This window comes from Hypomesus nipponensis, chromosome 14, assembly GCF_054491055.1.
Source record: "Hypomesus nipponensis isolate SF chromosome 14, ASM5449105v1, whole genome shotgun sequence".
Taxonomy (NCBI): Eukaryota; Metazoa; Chordata; class Actinopteri; order Osmeriformes; family Osmeridae; genus Hypomesus; species Hypomesus nipponensis.
The window spans coordinates 22,178,234-22,197,500 of record NC_140374.1 but is presented as its reverse complement, the minus strand read 5'-3'; the positions used below and the strand labels follow the sequence as shown (position 1 = coordinate 22,197,500).

General features: G+C 50.1%; 1 protein-coding gene across 2 annotated transcripts in view; it reads right to left on the bottom strand.

The window, feature by feature from the left end:
* mob2a (MOB kinase activator 2a) overlaps positions 1–16,420 on the bottom strand; it is a 45,171-nt gene extending 28,751 nt beyond the window's left edge. The window contains exon 1 of one of the 2 annotated variants that reach the window (XM_084672845.1): positions 15,881–16,420. In XM_084672845.1, coding sequence (XP_084528971.1) covers positions 15,881–15,897 — 17 coding nt within the window. In that variant the 5' untranslated portion in view covers positions 15,898–16,420. Of the gene's footprint in view, positions 1–1,638; positions 1,819–15,880 lie in introns of those variants that run through there. The other variant, XM_084672844.1, reaches the window with a different exon arrangement.
* Positions 16,421–19,267: the final 2,847 nt, after the last annotated feature.

The window sequence follows — 19,267 nt, the reverse complement described above, 5'->3', positions numbered from 1 at the left end:
ACGCCACCTACAGACACCACTGCAGCGCTACAGCCCAGGGCTGGGTTCTATAGTAACGGGGACAAAGCGATGGATCTCCAGAGGTCTATATTATGTAAGAGCCACAGTTCTGTGTTCTGTTCTCAGCTCACGCAGTGAGAGCGGGGGGGACAGCCTTGCTGACAGTAAGCAGACCTATCATGATCTAAAACACACGAAGGGAGGGAGGGTGGGAGGTGCAGGCTACTTCCTGTTCTCCTCCTCTTATTTCTCTCCTTTATTGGATGAAAGATGGGAAGAGGAGCTGCAGTTGCACACTAAAGCACTTTTAGATCCAATGACATCACCCCCCCCCCACACACACACACACAGTCCTCCCTTGAGGGCCGTCGCCAAGTGCCACTTCTGGTGAGACCTAATTCCCCCCTCTAACCTGTATGCCCAAACGAACAAACAAGCACACGCCGTTTTCTACCGACATTTTAGCAGAGCAGAGCGACAGCAGTGGTCATATGTAAACGGAGTGTGTGTGTGTGTGTGTGTGAATAGAACTTGTAAGTCTCCTTTGTGTTTCAGCCGTGTGTGTGTGTGTGTGTGTGTGTGTGTGTGTGTGTGTGTGTGTGTGTGTGTGTGTGTGGGCAGAGGAAGGGCTCTACCTGATAAAGGCAGAAGGCTGTGCCAGCTAGGAAGGGAAGGAAACTGCCATGACTTCAACAGTCACTTTCAACAAATAAAATGTGTGTGTCAGGTTAAATATTCGTTTTGGGGTGTACTCTTGAAAGAAAGACTTGTCAGCAAATGAAAATAAATAGAAAATAAGGTAATTAGCCATACTTGTTACCAAGGCCGGATCTAACTGGTTTGAAATTGCAGGAAGTCTGCTGTGCTTGGTGGATGGAGGAGGAATACAAAGACAAGTCTATTCATTCAACTTGTGACTTAGAGATAATATAATGTGGTGAGGGAATGAATCCTTGCTCTGGGTAAGGGAGAACTTGTGACTGGGTTTTCAAACAGTTAGGACATGAATGGACCACACTAGCCCTCATGTGGAGAGAGAGACAGACAAAGAGAGATGGGGGGGGGGGGGGGGGAGATGGAGAGAGAGTGGGAGAGAGAATTGCTAGGTGATGGAGCCAAAGGGAGGCATGTCCCTGATGGATAGAAGCCCCCAGGCTGCTGATGCTATGTCATAAGGATGGGTAGCACGTTTCAGTTCATTTAAGGAAAGAAAACAAGAGGGACAAAGAGAAATAAAGAGAGGAAAACCGTGAGGCAGCGACCACCCCTATAAGCAAGACAGGCCTACTGGTTACGGCGGTCTAACCTGCATCACACGTTGGCACTACAAAGGCAAAGCTACAGGGCGTAAGAGGGTGGTTTGATTACGTCAACCATCAGACACGATGATTAATTATGATCTGTATGGTACGTTATTCACGACAACTGGTGCTCTACAAGCCATCTCCACGTTCTTAAACAATGGAAACACAGAAAGAAGAAACCGCTACAAAACGAGCAAATACGACGTTAGACATGCCTAGCATTTGTATACAAAACGGAAGCTTTTTCTGAATCATGCATCAGTAAAACTTATAACTGACCCCCTCCCTAGACACTACAAGTAACCCGAGAAGTCATCCAGCTAAAGCCCCTTACCTATTTAAAGTATAGGAGCCATTCCTTTTAAACCTCATCCCGGACGTTAGGAATCGGATAAAGAAATCCAGAATTGTTAGCGTTTAGCTTTCGGTGCTCCTCGAAAACGACCGCGTCTGACGGCGGCAGAGTCAGGAACAATACAGGCAAAACGGATGAGTCCTCGTGCAGACCGCTCTCTTCTTCTGTTCCCTCTATCGCTCCTTCCAGTCCTCCGCCCCCTCTCTCCTCCCCAACCTCTACTGGGGCAGGGTTTTGAAGTCGAGTGCAAACCGATAAGTGGTATCGGGTATGTCACAACAACAAACGAGCAATTAAACAAAAGACAAACAATGGATCGTTACAGATCGCTTGTCGAAACTATAATCTCGATTATTTAAGATGCTTTGAGTCCACAGACAATGACGTAAATCACAGTAACTCTGTGAAGGCGTACGTGGTCTTGCGAATTCCACGTAACTTTAAAGGCGTTTTTGATGTTAAACAACCATTAGCCTACTACAATATAACATGTCATTACTCCCCCAAAAAAGTTGTACGCTATAACGATTCCAGAAACGACGGACGCAAAAAATACTGCATCCGCTTCTGTTTCAAAAGATGTTAAAAATAAGGTGAGCTTTTTCCATCCAAACATAGAGACGCACTCGTCATCTCACGTTTCAAGAGCGTTTCCTATCTGGCAGACTATATTTTGCCGCCAGCAGTAGAGGCGGAGGACAGAACAGTTTCCAAAGATGCACTTGTCAACAACTGAAGGGTGAGACGGAGATTTGAGCCGAGAATAGACATGAGCATCCATTAATGCCGTCTAAACCCATTGGCTCACCGCAAGCGCGTGTAGGTGTGATGGACTCCTCGTCCTATACCTTAAAATGATGTGTAAACTTCTATGAAAAAAATGAAGCCAGATGACCAATACACATTCGACAAAGCCTTCAAATCACCTTTCAGTCAAAGAATGGCTGTTCCAGGGCCATAGAAACGACCTTCCTTCCTTTCATGACAGAGGTTAAAGGTGTAACCTCGACTCTCCTGGCAACAAACCGTGTCCAGTATACCCCAGACATAAACCCCCACATTATGCATGAAATGTTACACAAATATTAATGATATTAACTTGCTTTTTATTTCATTTGTCCTGACACCACTGTGACTAGGAACAAGGGTTGAATATTGACCACTGTCAATAGAAAAATATGACATTAAAGACTTTGTTTTGACATAGGCAAGATTTAAAATTGGTGCGAGGGGGGGGGGGGGTTAAGAGACAACCTGTAACTGTACATGATTGAGTGCAAGTGTTCTAGTTTAAGACAGAGAGTGCAGCTAAAGCTGTTTACAGTTGCCGCAAGATTAGTTAGTGAGACACACAGACAAGTGATTGTCAGTAGAATTCGAAGGGCTATCACAGTGTCACACTGGTTGCCTTGGACAGGGTTGCATTAGACCTCGAGACACACAGGTTAGGAAGAGAGGGAGCAAGGAGTGAAAGAAAAAAAGACGTATAAGGGAAGGGTGAAGGAAGTGAAGAATAACACAGATGGATGGAGAGAACAGACATCAACACTACAGACCACTGCTGACTGCATGGGTGTGTGTGTGTGTAGCTACCAGCTCTTAACTCTCTGCTGCATCCACTGCTCTTTGCTACATCAGAGCAGTGCAGCTCCCAGGTGTGTGTGAGAGAGAGTAAGGGGGGCCGGGGGGGGGGGGGGGAGACCAGAAAAACAGCGTAACACCGGAAGCGCTGATCAATCACTTTCAGCCCCCCCCCCCCCCTCTCGGACCTCCCCCCTCACTGCAGAGTTACGTAACCAACACCGGGGGAGGAGAGGGGGCGGGGAGGATGAAAGAAGGAAGTAGGGAGGAATAAGCATTATGGGAGAAGAGAAAGGGTAGGAGAGGGAGGAGAGGAGAGAGCAGACCCATGATAAAGCAGGCCCTCCTTTCGCCCATATCCTTCACCTACACGTTCCTTTCCTTCCTTCCCTCCATTCATACCAGCCCTTCACTACTCCCCCCTGTAGCACTATTTTTCCTCAGTCATTATCCTCACTCTCTCTCTCTCCCCCTCTCTGCATCCCTTCCCCTCCTCTTCCCCCTCACCCCCCCCCCCCCAGATCTTATCCAAGATATGTTCTCTCTCTCCAACTTCCTCTCTCTTCACCCTCCTCTCTCTTTCTCTGTTCCTGTCCTGGTGACCGTTCTTAGGCAAAATACTTTTGTGGGTGAAAGAAGCTACCAGTGAGGTAAGCACATGTCCCTGTGTGGCAGGTCTGCCCCATGGGGATGCTGAGCAACACTGACAGTCTGTGACAACACCAACCCTCACGACATCATCACTGGAGTTGGACTCCACCATGAAGCCCTGGCATGAAGAGAGAGAGAGAGAGAGAGAGAGAGAGAGAGAGAGAGAGAGAGAGAGAGGCAGGCAGGCAGGCAGGCAGGCAGGCAGGCAAGCAGGCAAGCAGGCAGACAGACGCCAGAGGTCTATGTTCAACCTACACCTCAAACTATCCTAAAGAGAAGGCAGCCATAACTCATCTTATATAGCTGCTCCTCGTGTCTCCAGGAGGAAAATAACACAATAGAAACTGGGACGGGGCCAAAATGGCCGCTTCTGTTGCAGTATTAATATTGGCAACTCATCTTGTGTCTTTAAACAAGCTCTGAGGCACATGTGAATGCTAGGGGGGTGCTGGGGGAACCTGAGGCTGAGCTGGGCTGGGCTGCACCCACGTGCAGTGACCTTATCTCGGGATTCTTTAGAACAATTCCACTCTTGAGCAGGAAATTGCATGTCACTCAATCCATACTGTGATAGTTCTTCAGGAAATTGTTCTTGCCTACCTGGTCCTCTCCTCAAGTCGGTTCGGACGATCCTGTTACTGGAGGTGTTTCCTGCATGGACAGCCGTTGCCCAGCAGACTCACATGGTGGTGATGGACTGCTGTGCTCTGTCGCCTCCTGCTGTTCATCAGGAGGAACTACAGAGGGGGTTGGGGGTAGCAGGTTCCTTCCTACCTGTCTGTCTACCTGCCTGTCTGTCGCTTTGTCTGTCTGTCTGTCTGTCTGTCTGTCTACCTGCCTGTCTGTCTCGTTGTCTGTGTCTGTCTGTCTGTCTGTCTACCTGCCTGTCTGTCTCGTTGTCTGTGTCTGTCTGTCTGTCTGTCTGTCTGTCTGTCTGTCTGTCTACCTGTGTCTGTCTGTCTGTCTGTCTGTCTGTCTACCTGCCAGCCTGCCTGCAGCTGGTTTGCTAGTGAGGCCTTGGCCTGTAGGCCACCACAGAAGAAGAGAGGGAGGACAGGAAGTCTGACAGGGAGGACAGGAAGTCTGAGGGGAAGACAGAAGCTACTAAGAACTGCCTGACTAGTATGCTGCCTCGTATTGCTGGTATGTGGCTGGACTGACATGGTGAAAAGAGCTAGATAGAGATAAGAGACGGAGAAGAGGATGTAAGGAGCAGCTGATGATTGGCAGGTATGAGGGGCTGGTACTGTTGGTGGAGCTGGTCATGTGACAGGAGCTGGTCATGTGACAGGAGCTGGTCATGTGACAGGGGTGAGGTTCCAGAGCCCACACTACACTCAGCTAAGGGCAGCATTGTTACACAACAGCAATATCTGCTTTCACGCTCAATGTCTCTCTCTCTCTCCCTGTCTTTCCATTCTTACCCACTTTCTCCTTCAAATCTCCTTCACACACACACACACACACACACACACACACACACACACACACACACACACACACACACACACACACACACACACACACACACACACACACACACACACACACACACACACACACACACACACACACACACACACACACACACACACACACACACACACACACCTCAGGGACATGTAACCCAATTCAATTCTGTTCTTCATGGAAAGGAGGAGTCATTATTGATACGCTTGACCAAAAAGCTACACATTTTCAGCACTTTAACATATTTATGTACTGCACCAAAGGTGAAGCTGACTGGGAATCTACTGCCCTCATGTGTTAGTTTTAGGTATAACACCCATGTTCTCCCATCTCTATACACCTGTGTCTCTACAGAACACCACAGCTGACAGCCTCAGCTGTCAGTGCTGCATGCTGGGACACAGCCTCAGCTGTCAGTGCTGCATGCTGGGACACAGCCTCAGCTGTCAGTGTTGCATGCTGGGACACAGCCTCAGCTGACAGTGTTGCATGCTGGGACACAGCCTCAGCTGACAGTGCTGCATGCTGGGACACAGCCTCAGGTGTCAGTGTTGCATGCTGGGACACAGCCTCAGCTGACAGTGTTGCATGCTGGGACACAGCCTCAGCTGACAGTGCTGCATGCTGGGACACAGCCTCAGGTGTCAGTGTTGCATGCTGGGACACAGCCTCAGGTGTCAGTGTTGCATGCTGGAACACAGCCTCAGGTGTCAGTGTTGCATGCTGGGACACAGCCTCTTACCTGGAGCGCCAGGTCATGATTTCTGAACAGAGACAACATTGCTGTTGAGGTTTATTTGGGCCTTTTGAGCACCACAAACGGAGTGGAATCTATGCTCCCCTATGCACCCTGCCAAGCCAGCAGGTCAGATAAGATGCCATAAAACACAAATCAGTCCAGTCAGAGGCTGCATACCGGATATTACCCTACACACACACACACACACACACACACACACACACAATGGGAGGTGTAAATCCAGGTTTAGTTGTGACTGTGACTCCCAGCATATTAGGCCAGTAGAACAAAGAGAAACATTGATTTAGCCTTGAAGCCTGTGTAGCAGCTAATTAGCAGCTCTAGAATACAGCAGACGACAGGACAGGGGGGTGAGGGCGTGGGTGGCCAACTAAAAAAAATCAAATGACTGTGTTCCTGTCTTCTGACCACTCTACTTTCTCCTCTTTCGCTTCTCTTCGTTTATCTCTCTGCTCTAACGGTCTAAGGCCTCTATCTGAGGAGAACAGCCAGCCCACACCCAAAATGTCTGTCAGAATGAGGATGGAACACACACACACACACACACACACTGAGAAATATACGGCCAATCAGCATTACTTCCTGTGTTTGTGCACCTCAGTCTTTCCCTTCCCCCTGTGAGGGGAAACAGTGACGGAGGCTTCCTGGTCCCCCTCCCTGCCTGTAGGCCACCTCCACCCACAACAAGGAGGAGGAAGGAAAGTCCAAAAGGACAGAATTGGGTGGGGAAGGAGACACACAGACACACGCACACACAGGAACGATTAAGTCTCACACACTAGGCCTCTCTCATGCTCTCTCACACACACACACACACACGTTAACCACACATCGGGGCGTGTGTAGGCGCACGTAACACGCCTCAAACACGGTGACAAATGGCCTCATCCTGCACAGCGTCCCACCGCCCCGCGCCGCCCCGCGCCGCCCCGCGCCGCCCCGCGCCGCCCCGCGCCGCCCCGCGCCGCGCCGCCCCGCGCCGCCCCGCGCCGCCCCGCCGCAAAGTCATCCCAACAATCAATAATGGGCCGACTGGTGTTGCAGCCCTGCAGGGGCCAGAGTGAGATGGAGCAGGTGGTCTGAAGGCGTGGTGGTCTGTAGAGCAGCTACCCCAGTCTCTCAGGACCTGGAGCGGGTGGTCTGAAGGCGTGGTGGTCTGTAGAGCAGCTACCCCAGTCTCTCAGGACCTGGAGAGGGTGGTCTGAAGGCGTGGTGGTCTGTAGAGCAGCTACCCCAGTCTCTCAGGACCTGGAGCGGGTGTCACCATGTCTCTGCGTCACTCGTCAGTGTCACTTCCTCCCACATGGGAGTTCGTTCAACTTTTTAAATTTCAGAAACGTTGCTTTTTGCCCGCTACGCTACTGAAAAGATGGCAATACAATGGCACAAGTGGGCACTTTTAAGGAATGAAGAGTGAGTTTCTTGGTCACAGAATGTCCCACGGACCAGTGAGGAAAGCCAGACAACTGGAGGTGAGGAGCACCACTGTGACCACAGATGAACCCTCTTATATGATGTCTGTTCATACCTAGCTGGCCATCACAACTGGACAGAATGAGAGGTCATGTGACAGACTGAGAGGTCATGTGACAGACTGAGAGGTCATGTGACACAATGAGAGGTCATGTGACACAATGAGAGGTCATGTGTCTCCTCAGGAAGCGCTCCAGATGAGCTCACCAAGGCAGACTAAACCCAGTCTGACTCAACCACAGCAAACGGATGTGGGAATGTCAGCACCTTCCTTCAAACAAACGAACAAACATGCGCACACGCACACACTCACCTGGAACTGAGCCATGATGGAACACTGCGCCCTAAGAGACAATGCTGCTGCAAAGTAGCATGGGCAGAGCACATCCAGAGCAGCACTCATTGGCTGTGATTCCAACCACAGACAGCGAATAAAAACAGTAAATACTGAATGAGAATGATGTTCCTCATATGGGCCCCCCTGGACCAGACCATCCCCTCTCAACTCCAATTAAAACACACACTGATAAATTATATGTATTTGAGGAGAGGGGAAATTGACTTCAGAGAGAACAGAGGAGATTGGCTGACAGATGGATAAAGGATAAGGGATGGGTGGAGGGAGGGAGGGAGAGAGGAGTAATTCATTGCCCGGGATGTCAGTAGATAGAAGGATGGTCTCCACCCTGTCATCCTGATGTCCCAGGCTTCATCACTCCATCTCGCCCTCTTTTCCATCCTCTCTGTTTCTCTCCCTCTGCTCACTAGGTCCTTCAGCCTCATTTAACCATCTGACAGACGGCTATAAATCACCCAGACCCTCTCCCCTCCACTGCATCTGCCTGTGAAGGGCTCCACTCTGCCCCATGTATTCTGCCAGCAACCTGCTAGCTAACAGCCTGCTGTGGGAGTCAACTAGGGTTAGTTAGCTATTAGCAACTAACTGTTAGCACCAAGTTGTTAGTCACTAGTTAGCCACAACCTGTTTTACGGTTAAGCATGAAACTCCATTATCCCCCCAAAAAACCTGCTCCCCCTCGCCCTCCTCCCCACCCCCTCCTGCCCCCCCTTCCTCTTCCTCTCCCCCTCCCCTACCGTCCCTCCCCTCCTCCCCCCAATCTTGTCTCGACCCCCCCCTCCTCTCCTCTCGCCCACTCCTCCTCCTCCTCCCCCTCTCCCCTCCTCTCCTCTCCCCTCCTCTCCTCTCCCCCTCTCCTCTCCCCTCCTCTCCCCACATCACAGGGCTTCAATCCCACAGCATGAGTGTTGAAGGAGCCTATCCCCCCTCCATGTATCCCTCCCTGTAACAGGAAGCAGTGAACATGTCAGGGCCATATGTGCAGCGCTGCCACACAGCCGGCTACAGAACCATATGGAGGCCAGGACTCGGAGGCCAGGACTCTCAGCCTCACACTCACCCTCTCAGCCTCACACTGACCTCTCAGCCTCTCACTCACCCTCTCAGCCTCTCACTGACCCTCTCAGCCTCACACTGACCTCTCAGCCTCACACTGACCCTCTCAACCTCACACTCACCCTCTCAGCCTCACACTCACCCTCTCAGCCTCACACTCACCCTCTCAGCCTCACACTGACCTCTCAGCCTCACACTGACCCTCTCAGCCTCACACTGACCCTCTCAGCCTCACACTCACCCTCTCAGCCTCACACTCACCCTCTCAGCCTCACACTCACCCTCTCAGCCTCACACTCACCCTCTCACTCACCCTCTCAGCCTCACACTCACCCTCTCAGCCTCACACTCACCCTCTCAGCCTCACACTCACCCTCTCAGCCTCACACTCACCCTCTCACTCACCCTCTCAGCCTCACACTCACCGTCTCACTCACCCTCTCAGCCTCACACTGACCTCTCAGCCTCACACTGACCTCTCAGCCTCACACTCACCCTCTCAGCCTCACACTCACCCTCTCAGCCTCACACTGACCTCTCAGCCTCACACTCACCCTCTCAGCCTCACACTGACCTCTCAGCCTCACACTCACCCTCTCAGCCTCACACTCACCCTCTCAGCCTCACACTCACCCTCTCAGCCTCACACTCACCCTCTCAGCCTCACACTCACCCTCTCACTCACCCTCTCAGCCTCACACTGACCTCTCAGCCTCACACTCACCCTCTCAGCCTCACACTCACCTGTCAGCCTCACACTCACCCTCTCAGCCTCACACTCACCCTCTCAGCCTCACACTCACCCTCTCAGCCTCACACTCACCCTCTCACTCACCCTCTCAGCCTCACACTCACCCTCTCAGCCTCACACTCACCCTCTCAGCCTCACACTCACCCTCTCAGCCTCACACTCACCCTCTCACTCACCCTCTCAGCCTCACACTCACCCTCTCACTCACCCTCTCAGCCTCACACTGACCTCTCAGCCTCACACTCACCCTCTCAGCCTCACACTCACCCTCTCAGAGCTGGGCTGGTTGAAAGACAGAAGTGACCTGTTTATTCTCTAGGATTTTTTGAAGGTCATGACCTTCAGAACGGCCTGACACAAAGACAACCACATGGAACATTTGGAAGTATTGTGTGTGCGTGTGTGTGTGTGCGTGTATATACACATGACTACTAGACTAATATTTAATACATAATAATTTCAAAAGGAATGTAGGGAAACAGAGACATGACAATAACACCTCTCTCTCTGTCTCTCTGTCTCTGTCTCTCTCTCTGTCTCTCTCTCTCTCCCCGTCTCTGCACCACACAGCAAGTTCAAACTTACTGGAGGTGCGGCTGTGTGAGGCTGTAGAGTGTGTGTGTGTGAGCGTGTATGTGTGTGTGTGAGTGTGTGTGTGTGTGAAAGCGTGCATGACAGTCTTTTTTGTGGCTGCCACCTACCTGCTAGTTGATGCAACGCAGCGTCCGTTAATCCAATTACCACCGAGCGCAGCCTCCTGCCCTCACCTCAACTACCAAGGACAAAACCGTCCCAGCACTTCAGCTAAGCTAACCCAGTCAGGCGCCCTGCTGGCTGGCTAGTGGCTGCACCACAGGAAGCTAACTTCAGGGTGACCTGGAAGCTTTCATAGGCATAGAGGAATGCGAACCTAGAGTCATAGAGCTGCTGTAGTCCCTGTGCTGCAGACGAGAGGAGGCAGAGACTACGACACAGCCAGAGACAGATGAGCTCATCAGGAAGTGGAGCGGGGTGCAGAGGATGTGATGTAAGACACATTGAGCAGTGGTTGTAGGGCGTTTCTGTGACACAACCGGCCTGTGTGTGTGTGTGTGTCTGTGAGAGTGTCAGCATGCTGGTTTCTTCCAGATGACCGTGTCCCAAATGTCACTGAGTAGAACAGCAGGAAGTGGTGTCACCACTTCCTGGCTCACGTACTAACTGAGCGGTTAGCTCGCTAGGCTAATTCTGAGCGTTGTTAGTGTTGGGGCTGTGTGTAGACACACAGAGAGAGAGAAAGGGTTTGGCAGAGGGGGAAAAACTGAGAGACATTAAGATGTATTTCTGTCATGTGACATGCTGCTTCTCTGGTGGCAGTTCCAGGGCAGAGCCAGGGTAGGGCAGAGCCAGGGTAGGGCAAAGCCAGGGTAGGGCAGAGCCAGGGTAGGGCAGAGCCAGGGTAGGGCAGAGCCAGGGTAGGGCAGAACCAGGGTAGGGCAGCTCAGAGCCAGGGTAGGGCAGAGCCAGGGTAGGGCAGCTCAGAGCCAGGGTAGGGCAGAGCCAGGGTAGGGCAGCTCAGAGCCAGGGTAGGGCAGAGCCAGGGTAGGGCAGCTCAGAGCCAGGGTAGGTTAGCTCAGAGTGTTTCCGATGAGTAAACACGGACAGAGAACGCTCCCTTGCTTCTGCCAAACAAAACAGAACACACACACACGTATGTGAGGGACAGAGCAGGCGCTCCTATCAATGCCATTTACCAGAATCTAGTCGGGATAATCACAACCGTTTATCTGATATGGAAGGTTTATTATGTTGATTGTTCAGCGTAGCGCTGTTAAAGCATTTATTTTGTCAACAACCAAGATTACGTTTATCTGCTCTGACTGGTTGTATCTATCTAATTCTTTCAGAGTCATTTTGGCCAATGCCCAATGACAAAGCGTCTTGGAAATCGAAAATGAACTGAGAGTTTCCAGGACCATTTGCATTAGTAATGCCGGGCTAGTGGGCTTCACATAGAGAAACAAGACTAGCTAACCCCAACAGACTAACAGCTATACTTCAGTTGTCCAGGACCAGGACTGTTTCCGGGCCGCCACAGGCATCCTGTTAGGTTGCGCCTTCTGATAGCTGATCTTGTGGAGTGGTATTCGGTTGCACCACGCACCCTGCCAGTGCTGCCCTCAGGCATTTTAAAGACCATGCACGCAAACACAAGGGCAGTGCTCTGAAAGCACGTTTGATACACCTCTGGTCGTCACGCACACGGGCGAGCGGGCGGGCGATCGACAGCAGCAGTCACATTCTGACCCCCAACTTCTGCATGGAGAGTGCACAGCTAAAGTGCAGAGTCATTCTGCTATTCTTTTCATTTGCAGGCCTCTCCCTGCTTCAGAGAGAGAGACAGCAAGAGAAAGGGAGAGAGAAAAAGGGAGAGAGAAAGGGAGTCAAGAGATGGTTGAGTGTTATTTCATGACTGTGTGTGTGTGTGTGTATGTGTGTGTGTGTGTGTGTGTGTGTCCACACCCTATGGGGACTATGTCCCTGCTTGAGCCTAAGATAACCTCAGCAGTATTCTGTGGTACTGAAGCCACACATCCTCAGCATGCTCTGTCCTGGAGACTCATGTCCGGTCTGGCTGACCTGCCGTCTGATGGGTCAGGCCCTCCTGGCTGGGTTCACCTCACAAAGTGGCCTTCCTATGACAGCTGAGGTCATCGTCCAAATTGTCAACCTATTAACTCTGACAGCTGGACTTTTATGGTGAGCAGCCTGCTTCAGTGAAGTTCGGGTAGGAGGGGTGGGGGGAGGACATGCAGCACAACGTGATGCAGTCCTCCAGCCCCAGTCCATGAGGTCACAGCCTCCACAGGCTCCGGGGCCCCCTTCTGCACGACAAGACTGACTGCCCCCGTATCCCAAAATTAGCAGGCCAGTTCTAATGAGCACTGGTGCTTACAGCACAGACAGTGCTGAAAGAGGGGCAGGATGTTGTAAGCTGCTAAATGAAGCCTGCAGCCGGACTGGGAGAGAGGATGGATTCTTGTTGATAACTCTTTCCTGAATTAGACGCACTTCCCTCTCCTCCTTTCCATGCTCTTCCCTCTATGCTACGGCCCTTAAGCACTCAAGACTGAAACTGCACAAATGCAATAGGGAGGCTAAAACTGCAGATGGGTCCTTGGGTCGCTTCAAACCAGCCTAGCCATAACCAGTCACCTCTAGTTCTGGACCCTGCTAGCTAACACAGCCCTGGAAGCCCCACTAGCCATGGATCATGCTAGCTAACACAGCCCTGGAAGCCCCACTAGCCATGGATCATGCTAGCTAACACAGCCCTGGAAGCCCCACTAGTCATGGACCCTGCTAGCTAACACAGCCCTGGAAGCCCCACTAGTCATGGACCCTGCTAGCTAACACAGCCCTGGAAGCCCCACTAGTCATGGACCCTGCTAGCTAACACAGCCCTGGAAGCCCCACTAGCCATGGATCATGCTAGCTAACACAGCCCTGGAAGCCCCACTAGCCATGGATCATGCTAGCTAACACAGCCCTGGAAGCCCCACTAGCCATGGATCATGCTAGCTAACACAGCCCTGGCCAAGTGTGGCCCCTTCGGCTCTGCATGGCCACTCTCCCTGCTGTGTGGCTGAGCTGCCCTGCACCGACAGCAGCCGGGCACGCACATGTCTCCCCTCATCAGTGAGGAGAGAGGGAAAGTGTGTGTGTGTGTGTGTGTGTGTGTGTGAGTGTGTGTGTGTGTGTTGGGGGAGCCACAGGCTCTTTTGGAAGTCAACAAACGAATAAGATGGCCAATGAGTCCCAGCTTCATGATTTAGCATGCCGTGCATAAAGGCTGGCACCGTTGTAGCTAACTACCATGGCACTGGGACCCTGGCCCTAACGACTACAGGGGTAGTGAGGGGAGACGTGTGGCGTGAGGACATTGTTTGGCAAACATGTCCTCACTTAAACCTTGCCCATTAAGACCAGTCATCTCTCTCTTAAACACACAGCTCTGACTCTGTATGTGATTATGGTGTGACTAAGTACAATACAAACAGCCTGATATGTCCTTGTGTGTGGGTAAGTCTATTTGGAATTTCCATTATAAACAAACACACAGACCTGAGATCATCTCAAGTCTCTACTCTTACTGGGACCAACAGGGCAAGTCTTGATGGAAGTTTGTGTCCGTGTGGGAGTCAGAGTGAGAGGAGGATGCTTTAAGGTGCGTCTTGCCATCCCAGATAGAGAGGCTTAGTGACTGCCAGTGTGCTCTGAGGCTGAGAGCAGAGGAGGGGGAGGCATACTGTACTCTCCAGAATGACATTCTGCCTGAGATATCAGCAAGGATGCTGTCAAACTGAGAGCCCATGCAGACTGCTTCCACCAACAGCTACTGATTGTTTGTTTTTTGTTTTTTTCAGCCCTCTCTCTTGAAATGTTGTGGCATCTTGTTAATGTGGTGGTGATGACAGCTTTCATGTTCTTTGATTTAAGAGAGGAATTCATGGTCTGGTGGCATACCTTTCTCTCTGCCCCAAGACACTCTTTTCCCCTAAGGTTGCCGTTATCTAATTGTAGTGAGTTAGATCTAAACGGGTTTACAGTGAAATGTTTGGAATCCAAGTTTAGGACCAACACAGTGTATCCCTGTGTTATGCTGAAGAGGATGGGCAGGCTTAAACAGTCACAACTTCTGGAGACACCAACATGTGCCTGGGTTGCTCAATCAAACCATATGCAGCCATCAAGCAACAGACTCATTTTACAACCACTGTCAGTAGTGTAATCAAAACAACAGCTTCCCCCCAACAACCCTTTTACAATATCGAGTATTATAGCTTTAAGTCAAAATAAGTCCGATAAATTATGCTGCATTGATGACTGTGGGTATTGCAAACGTTGGAGACGGCTAGAGATGGCTAACGAATTATCTTTAGAACGGTGACTTTAAATACAAACGTACACCCAAAAATAAAGTGTCAAGTGGTCGGCACGATAAATGTCAGCGTTGTTTCAACTGAATTAGATTGGCTATCACTATCACCAGCTACCATACTGCCACACTCAGCATGACATCTAGTTCAACGACACAGCCTTATGAAACGGAGCTGCTAAGATACATGTGGGAATATATTTTGAATTTGGTCAAACTAAAATGTCCCACTGTGTAGCTTGTGCTAGCCTATCTGCCTTTGTATACCACCAGACATACTAGTTACAGTTGGTAAGGAACGGTAATAGAACAGCAAGTTAAGTCGCCGGGCCTGTCGTGGTGCAGGCAGCTAAACCATTCAATCCATTAACTATCTAGCTAACGTTACAGTAGCGACCAGTCAGTCAGCGTGGACATAGTTAGAGCTAACTCTACTGTACTAGCTAGTGTAACTATCCCAACAATTCATTCAAAGGGAAGCTGGTTCCACCACCAGCTTCCGTGTTGTAGCGTTCGCTAGCATGTAACGCTAGTTACAGGAGGTAAACCGACCTTGCAAATGAAATAGCCTCGCTAGGCAAGACTGTAATGCTAATTGTTCTAGCCAGTTAGCTATCTGACTATATAACCAGTTTAACCTTTCAAATACGACAGCCACTATACTAAATCAGACTTACGGTCTGCACCTAAAATAGTTGGCTAGATCTTGCTACGCGACCTAATCTGGGCGCTGTCTATGCAACACCAGGCCACACGGGATGCTCCAAATATCGGCTAGCCGGTTTAGGTTAACGTTGACAAAAGTATGTGACTGTGACGGGTAGAATTAGGGTAGTTGTGTACTGTAGCAGGGTATTTGGCGAGACAGAAATGATGCTTTACGACTGCCAATCGGTTGGCAACCTATTTTATAGCTGCAAGACCTTACCAAGATTATCAGTCAGACACAATTTCACAGCATGATCGATAGCGTTGTGTCAACACTGATACCATATCTAATCATTAGCTGTCACACAGCTTGGTTGGTGAGTGTGTCACATTGATAACACTTCAGCTAAGCTAATGCTATATGTTATGCTAGCTAACAACTAGCGGTTCTACTATTTGAGAAATTATATCTGGATTGCTAGGTACTTGGTTGTGTTGGAAATCTGACAGTCTCACAGCTTAAACATATAGTTGGCTAACGCTCGCACTACTCACCCCATTAACCAGTCCATTTTGATGTGTGTCGCTAGGGATAGATCCTCCAAGGGCTGGAGCCGACCCTCTGCTTTATCCAGCCACCCCTTGCTTCCCCGCCTGGCCCCAAATCCAGTCGCTCCCTGGATTGGTCTCTCCCTTTTCTTGATGAACACGCTTGTCAAATGTAAAAAACCTATTAAGGATGTCTTGGTTTTTGACCGGAGCTTCTATAGCTCGAGCATGCACTACGTTTGGACCGCAGGTGCTTCACCGATTGCTAGCAAGACGAGCTCAGTATTGAGTGACTTTGAGCTCGAAGAAGAGAAGACGAGGAGAGCCGAGTCGGACAACGGTCCACTTTCCGGTCTGGGAGGTATCCCGTGTCTTCGCTCTGCCGCCTCAGTGAGCTGGCACACCGAATACTCTTCAAGGATTGAGGGGCTAAAATAATTGACAACGATGAGATACCGCTCCTTTATCTATTTCATCTGCACTCTGTCATGAACCCCTTTGCTCCTTTACGGCGATCTCCAGCTGCTAGCGCTAGTTGTGCTACGAACGAAATCCGGAAGTAAACACAGATCCGACGCTGCCTCCCTCCCGTGTTCGTCCGCGGATATGCGACGTCACTTGGAGTATACCGATGGGATATGTAGTTGAAGAAGAATTGGCTGATAATCGAGGTCATCAATCATCACCATCTATGATGTTGGGATACAAGCTGAGCTCCATTCACGTCTTTCATTATAGTTAGAGCTAATCAAGGGGTGTTAGTATAGTGTTTGGCTGGAGAGAAAGCTTGCACACCCAGTAGATGTCAAGGCTTGCCAATCGCCATTAATTTAATTGCAGATAAAACTAGAAACGTATTTGATAGTTACACTAATAGTAGGCCTGCAGAGGCAAAATAAGTATCTACTGTAAATACCTACGTACAATTTGAATCAAGGTGAATTGAAAACCCGACGAGGACGAGAAAACCCCTTTCACCCGCTTTATATTTCCATGATGTCTGGGGAATTACAAATCTTTATTATTCTAAACCAACTTGCTTTCGAGTGTCTGACGCTGAAATGTGTGCACTGTTTAGGCAAGAGCATGTCAGTATGCATCTTGGTTAGATCAGAATCTGTCCTACCTGGTTGAGAGCCCAGCCATACTGTGCCATGGTTACCCCTCCCCATCTCCTTCTCTTCCTAGACAACCTCACCCCACAACGAGACAAACTATGAGTCACTTAGCAAGAAGAGGATCAATGAAAATGAGATGAGATGGGTAGGCCTATAGCTCTGAGGCTGTACATATCCTATTCACGTCGTTCGTTTGGATCCTGTGTCACTGCTAGTGTCTGCTTGATGAATACAGAGTTGTAATGTTTTTGCCTTATCATAAAGACTGGGCTCCCTTTTTCTCTTTTTCCTCCTAAAAGCCCATCAGAGCAGAACATTGATGATGGCAGTCTTGCCACTAGTCTTGTCACAGTCTTCCCATCTCCCTTAGCCCCCCCCCCCCCCCCCCCCCTCCTCCTCCTCTTGCTGCGTTCTGGATCTTAGAGATTCTATAAATAACAATAGCACATAGGCAAGTGGAAGGACGCTGAGAATAGAAGCCCTGTTAACAGGAGGCAGAACCAGCGGATTGGCTTGGTGACACAACTGTATCCAGGTCTCGACCAATCATGTGAGATGGAGGCGGAGTAAGAGAGGAGGCAGGGATATAGTGGGATAATTTTCCAGCCCTGGTGTGATACCTCAGAACACCACTAGAGAGCGCTGTGGGATGTTAATTTGGTGTTAACGTTTGTAGTAGTGTGCAAAGCTATGCTTAGCTTTGCAGTCTACTCATCATCCCTAATTGATTAGAATATAGATTCAAGACGATTGGGCTGACTGAAGTTCTATTCTCTGTCTACAGGCGGTTCACGTGCATTTTCTAAATTGGGCAATACAAGCAACCTCTGTGGAGTTAGTGCACAATAATCTGACCTTGAAATAGCACGCTAACCAACATCTATCTTATTCAGTGTAACTCAATCTTTCTATCACTGCCAATTTGTTGCCCACTATCATGTGATAATGTCCGAATGACTGCATCTTTCTGTGTAACCTTCTTGAAGGGGAGAGCCCAGCCCGTCTGTAAACAAGGTCTCCTGTATCACTGCAGCGGAGCGTGGTGCCAGAGTGCTGCTCTATTAGGAAACACAACTCCCCTTTGTCCAAGGGGCTTGTCTGGGCTAAGCAAGGTCACTTCCTGAAAACCCGTCCCGCTGTCAATACCCGCGTACTCAGCGATCAATTAGCTCCCGGCTCAGCCTGCACGCTGAGAGACGCTCCTGGCCGCCCCATCACAGGCCTATTCTAGGATGTGACCTCAGAAAGCAGGAAGTCTCACAAGTCAGGATCACAGCAGCCTCACTGTTTACTTCTGCACTCTTTGTTGTTCTGGGAATCTCACTATGTTTCCTGTCCACTCCGGTTTGACATCGCGTGTTGTGTTTGAAATGCATCAGGGCTCTGCTGGCGAGGAGTTTGACATGTTGATGTAGCATACATTGACATACACACACAATGGCCATCCAATGGATCCGTTTGGCAGAGGTGGTCGGTGTGTATTTGCTGTGGCATAAACTGTATGAATTATACTCAGCTAGCAGCAGTAACTCAAACAGCCATTAGCAGGCATTAAAACGGAGACACCTCACATTACTCTCACATGAATAATAAATGTGTAATAGATGCAGAATAGTGGAGGTGTGTGTGTTTGTGTTTGAGTGTCCGTGTGGATGTGTGTTTCTTTGAGTGGGTTAGGGTCTTGCTGAGTGGACGGGACCATGCCTGGTCCAGCTGAATGTGTGCTTGCTCCAGAGGAGGCTCCAGAGGAGGCTCCAGAGGAGGCTCCAGAGGAGGCCCCAGCCCAGCAGCCCAGCAGCCCAGCAGCCCAGCAGCCCAGCAGCCCAGCAGCCCAGCAGCCCAGCAGCCCAGCAGCCCAGCAGCCCAGCAGCCCAGCAGCCCAGCAACCCAGCAGCCCAGCAGCCCAGCGGTCCAGCCCATGGGATGTTGTGGTTCACATTTCACCTGTGTTAGAGTTTCTTCTCCAAGGTGAACGCAGGGGCAGCATAGAGACAGGAAGCTATAGAAACCACAAACACACACGCATGCACACGTACGCACGCACATGCACACGGACACGTACAAACCCATGCACACGATTACTTTGTTTGCCAGTAAAATAAAAAACGAGTCATTCAAAAAAGTTGCTGTCAAGCTATCTATTGTCTAACTTGATAGAGCATTTCTTTTTTTTTCATACTGTTTTAGATCTGTGTATTTACTGTATGTGTGTGTGTGTGTTTGTGTGTGTGTGTGTGTGTCGTCAACGGCTCCACACTGACGCCTGATGTCTGAG